This window comes from Eurypyga helias, unplaced genomic scaffold, assembly GCF_000690775.1.
Source record: "Eurypyga helias isolate BGI_N326 unplaced genomic scaffold, ASM69077v1 scaffold5252, whole genome shotgun sequence".
NCBI classification, from domain to species: domain Eukaryota; kingdom Metazoa; phylum Chordata; class Aves; order Eurypygiformes; family Eurypygidae; genus Eurypyga; species Eurypyga helias.
The window spans coordinates 28277-34101 of NW_010236474.1; the positions used below are offsets into that span (position 1 = coordinate 28277).

At 38.0% G+C, this 5825-nt stretch overlaps 1 protein-coding gene across 1 annotated transcript; it reads left to right on the forward strand.

Moving 5' to 3' along the window:
• Positions 1-319: 319 nt before the first annotated feature.
• RPL27 (ribosomal protein L27) lies at positions 320-573 on the forward strand (the record flags this gene model as incomplete). The annotated part of the gene is made up of 1 exon (XM_010147090.1): positions 320-573. A coding segment is annotated over one exon (254 nt), but the record flags the coding sequence as incomplete, so codon positions are not given.
• Positions 574-5825: the final 5252 nt, after the last annotated feature.

A 5825-nucleotide genomic window follows, 5' to 3' on the forward strand; every position in this document is an offset into this window, starting at 1 on the left:
AGGGGAGGAAGGTGAGCAGGAGGCTGGAGTTAGGGAAGCTGATAGTGATGAAAGTAAGAAAAATCATGCCAAATCAGACTGAAGATCCATCTAACCCAGTTACCTAAATCCAGCAGGACTCGTACAGGAAAAGAAGCAGCAGTTGTGTACTGGAATCATAAGGGAAATGGTCAGCAGAGCAGTGGTTCCCTCACATAGCCTGAGCCTTACTGCACCAGGATCTTTGAGGCAGGGAAACCAGCTGCTGCTCCCTGCATAAGACCACAACAGTGAAGAACACAGACACCAAGGTGACAAATATTGATTGCTAACCATGAAGCAAGCAACTGCAATGGGCAGGAGAAGGTAGAAAGGAGGTTCCAGATCAAGTATTCTATGAAGATTTATAACTACAACTACCTGATGCCCACAGCTATTCTGTTGGTACTCCTTTGTACAAAAATGCTGTCAATAAAGGATGTGTTCAGGCAACGAGTACTAATGTGCAAATTGAAGTATGAAGCTCAGGTAAAATTTACAGAAAGATTCAGGACACTAAGAATAAGCCGGTTCTTCCAGACTCTGAAGTTCTAAATTTGTAGCATGGCTGCATCAATGAATGACTCAAAACCAAACAAGAAATAGTGGTCTGTAGAAGGTGGCAAGAGAAGATGATCAGTACAAGCAAGTGCATGCTGATATTTCCCCAGTATACTCCCCCAGTAGCCAGGAATCTACACATCCCTTTAACATTTTGGTGGATTTTCCTCCTGTGGGTTTGGTCATTCCCTTTTTGAATCTGCATGGCCTTTAGTGTCCACAGCATTCTGTGGCCAGGAGTTCCACAGCTTAAACAGCACAGTTGTCAAGAAGTATTTCCTTCTGTTATTTTAGAATCCAGCCCTGATCATCTTGTGTGCTGTTCTCTAGTTACTGTATTGAAAGAGATGCTGAACAATCTCCTACATTGCACCTTTATCTTTTAAACCACTAGTGTATTTCAGATTAAATGGTCACTGCTCCAGACGGAAGAATCTTACTGGTTTGTGCTCCCCACCTCCGCTAATGCTACTTGTCCTTTTTTGATAACTTTTCCAATTCTACCTTATTTCTTTTGGGAGAGAGGGATCAGACCCACTCGCAGTTTTCACAATACTAATGTGTCAGGGAGTTATAGAGTGGAATAATCCTGTCCTCATGATTCCTAATATTCTACAGTCTTTTTTCGACTGTTAAGAAGTACTGAGTTTATGTTTTCATCAAACTATTTACTAAAACCTCAAGATTTTCATCCTGCCGGGTAATAGTCAGCCTAGAGCAACAGTTTATACGTAAAGTTCAGGTTGGCTTTCTCCCCGTGCATTTATCTAAGCTGAATTTCATCTGCCATTTTTTTGCCAAGTCACTTATTATCATGAGGCCTTTCTGAAACTGTCTCTTTTCTTTATTGCCTTGAATAGCTTAGTGTCATCACCATTCTTTGTCACCTCAGTATTCTCCCCTTTAATTCATTTTTGAATACACTGAGGAACTCAGGTCCCAGCACGGAACCCTATGGGACTTCACTGGCTTTTTATTCTTAGGCTCTGTTTCCGATCTTCTGAACATTTCTTTATCCATCCAAGGATGTTCCCATTTTGTTTTGTTTATTTAAGAGTCTTTGGTTGAAGAACATTACTAAATGTCTTTTGAAAATACAAATAGACCATATCAAAGGGATACTCCTTGTCCACATTCTTAATTGTTTCTTCAGAGAAATTAAATAAATCTGTGAGGCAAAGTTTTCCTTAAAAAAAAAACAAACAAGAAACAAATCATGTTGACTCTTCCATATTCGTATTTATCCATATGTCCTTTAATTTTGTTTTGTAGAATAACTTCCACTAACTTACCCAGAGGGTTGTGTGGCTCATTGGTTATGTCTTCCTTAGGTCTCTCTGGAAGTTCTGAAAAAAATTTGGCATCATGTTGGCCATCTTCTAGTACCAAAGCAAGCTTAGGCAAGAAGCAGTGTACCACAATTAGTGCTTCCTTATTTTATCTTGAGTTCCCTTAGAACTTCGGGGTGAACAGAAGTTGCTGATGGCTTATTATTAGTTTCTTATGCCTTTTGCAAGTTTCTTCCCATGCTTTTTGAATTATTACTCTTTTTGGCATGCCTTACTCTGTTTTTTTCACTTAACATGCCAGCAGTTGATTTTTCTGAAGGGTGCTTTCTTGCTTTAGAAGCTGACATTATCCTGGTTTGTAGTCATGCTGGCTTTCTTCTGGTTCTTCTTAAGTCTTTCTTTTTGTGTGGTACTGTGTGTCCTGAGAATCCAATAAATAGGGGCCTTCCAAGCTGTGGGAGGAAGATGCTGATAGGGAGGGTGGCCATAGAACAGAACAAAGTAAAAAGAAAAAAGGGGTGCGGGGGAAAAGGTCAATTCTAGTGAACAAGACACTTGATGTGGCTCTATAGGAGAGCAAGAAAATGTTACCTATACCTCACCATTAATTTGGATGGACTAAGGGTCATGATATCTTGCCAAAAGACATAGGGGATGTTTACTGTAGAGCAGAAAATTGAACTCAGATCTTTAGAGTTCAGGACTGTCACAGAGCCAAAGCACCAGATGATCACTCTTACTCTTATAATAAGTGCCATTGCTAGGGTGATCTTAGTCCCATTAGCAAGTCAGCGTTTTCACTAGCACAGTGGCTTGAATAATATTACAAATTAACTATAAAGAAAGGAAAATAAAAACAGAGATCAGTGCCAATGACTTTCAAGGAGCATGCTTCCTTCTCAAACAGCGGACTGGTTGCTTCAAGAGGTAGTTGTGGGAACAGAGGATTAAATATGGGAAATGCAAGAGATGCAACTGGGATGTGTACGGCTTCACTTAAAAAACAGTAAAATCTGTGGAAGGATAGGAGGAAGAAACTACTTTATTCTGTTAGCTTAATATTTTAAAGAAGAAAGACCCATGTTAATATTTTTCTGTATTCTGAAGATTTAATTTTGCTAGATGCGAAATTAGTAGTAGAAAGACAAATATAGAATGAAGGGAAGAAAATATCGCCATGCACACTTAATGAATATTTTTTTTTTTAATGGAACTGAAGAGTGCTACTCTTGTATGTTAAATTATGCTGCATTATAAAAAGTCAGCCAATGAAACATGTTTATCGGGGGATGTATTTGTACAGATCTGGTTCTTAAACATGGTTATGCTATCTACTGATTAAAAAGAGGGTTGCAGAATTGAGTACTTTGCTTCTGCTCTTAGCTCAGGCACAGATTTGTTTGTAACCTCTGGCATGTTACTTCACATATCCCAGCTGTAGAAATAATCAGAAATGATAATACAACAAGAAATATTTTTACAGTATGTGTCTATAACAAGCTGACCGTTAGATTATTGGTGACATAAGTCCTCAGCGTACTCAGTTTTCAGTATATGTTGTTTCTTTTTATTTTTAATTTCCTCCTTTTCAGTAGTAATTCTTCATACAAGAAAATGTTATCTGGACCCACTTTGACTTTCATGGTCTCTTTCTCCAGGAAGTGGAAACCACCAATTATTTTTTTGGCTTCACAGTGGTTTCTTATGTACATTTCTGTTCATTCTGGCATAAATACTATAGAATGTATGTCTACTTTTCAAACTATTTCATTAAAAATAAATAAAGTGATTTAGAATTGTGTGCTATTATAAATGTTGTGAATTTAAATATATTAAACTTCTGGTTTTAATATAGAACATTTGAAAGTGCCTTGGATCCATTGTTCAGTTTTGGATATACAGGTCTTTGCCTTGAGCCCCACTGAAGATTAGGTAGCACAGAGTACAGTGTAAGAATGAATAGGAAGCTTGGATACAATTCTCTGATATATGGAATTATCCTTATACCCTTGATGCTTGTGCCATCTGTGCCTCTGCACAAGACTCTTCAGTGGTGAAAGGAAGATGGAAGAGAAAAAAATAAGGTACTTCAGGTAGGATGGAGGATATTGAAGATTTATTTCTTATTTCTAATTTTAGAACTAAAGTGTATTTGAACCACTTCTGAATATTGATTTTTAATTGATACAGTAACTTTAAAATTATTATAGTCATTTGTGAAATGCCATTTATTTTGTAATGAAGCCATCTGTGCTAGTTGTGGGTTTTTGTTTGCAACTCTGAATACAGATCACAGAAGCTTTTTCTTGTCTTTTTATTAGTTTATTCCTGGTTCTGTAGATTTATCTCCTCATTTTATGTGCTACCAACTTTATTTTTATGAATTTGTAGTTGTAATACCCTTTAAAAGTTACCCATCTTCAAGCCATTGCAAGCACAGAAAATAATTTTGCAGTACCCAGCAACATAACATATTCAGTTTAGTTTCCATGATTTCCTTGCAAGTATCTTTCTCTACTGTTTGCTCCATGATGATTTCACACCAGGCCCCACGTTTGTTAAGTACGGCCCAGGCCTCGTGAAAGTGGTGAGTACTGTGCAATGCTGGGATGTTCCAGCTTTTCCCAGTTAAAATATAAGACCTTCACCTCTTTCAGTGTTCAGAATATGAGTCTCTTGAATCTATTCCAGTAATGTAAAAATAAATAAAAAATCAATACTTCGTGGAATCTAGTACAAAGTTTGGAAGAGCAGTAGAGATAAGATAAGCTTCCTGTGTGTGAAATCCTTTCACCTTTGTAAAGGCTTTCCTGTGTCATGAATTTCCAGTGAAAAGATTAGCAGGAACTGATATAATGTTCTGAATGAAATGCAGTAGATGCCTTTATCCTCAGTTCACGTCACACTAATGGAATGGGCTATTCTGCATACTGAAGAGCACTGATAATATGGGGGTTGGACACAGGGCAAGGACAGTTGTATGGCCTTCAAACTCTGGGACAGTACTTACTGCTTCTGACAGGCAGACCACACGAGGGTGTTATTTTTTTCTCCAAAGCTTCTGACACAAGTCTCTTGGATCAGCTAGACAGTGGACCTATTATAATATAAAAACTCTTAAATGGAAGAAAAGGCATGCTGTCGAAACAAATGAATACATAGAATAAAACATCTAACATAATGACCATGAGTCAAAAGGGATTTTGCTGCTTGTTTTTTGGATGAGCTCCCAACAGAAAAAACTAATATTTAGTCTTGTCTATGGCTATCTATCAGGAAAATGTGTTGCATCATTTGTCTGCTGCTTCCAGGTGCTTAAAAAAGCTCAGTGGTTGCTCCCACTGAAACTTGAGTGTTGTCCAAATGTTAAAATAAGTTTCTAAAAAGCTCAGTTCATTCTAGAAGGCCATGCCCTATGGGACAAGAACCAAAGCACCCACTGCCCTACTTTGTCGCTATCATTGGCACTTGCCTCTGAGTTTTGCTGGCACAAGTCTTTGTGGGACCATGAAGTAACCTGGATCAAGGGCTGAAAAACACCCTTCTTTTCTGCTGGGTTATTTTGAAGCAAGATCATTTCCCTAATTCAGTTTAAAATGTGATACCACAAATAGTTGTGCCAACGGTGAAGGAATACTACACCACTGTCTAGTAATGAGCGGTAGCAATACGAATATCTCAAGCTGCTTTTTTTCTGAATGGAAAACTTTGTCTGATCTCGTCCACCTGTTTGCTGGTTAGAAAAAGCTGTTGTACTACTGGAAGACCTCAGAAAGAGTATAGGCCCCAATATCCAACATGCATTGAAGCTCATAGCCTAGGAACTTTCCATACACTCTGACCTCTTTAGAAAAGCTGTGCATGTTTGTGAATAGTTTGTGTTTGATTTTATTCCACTCCTTTCAGGTTTTCTTCTTTTCCAACACAAAGAGAGTCTTGTTATTTCCTTCCTAATTT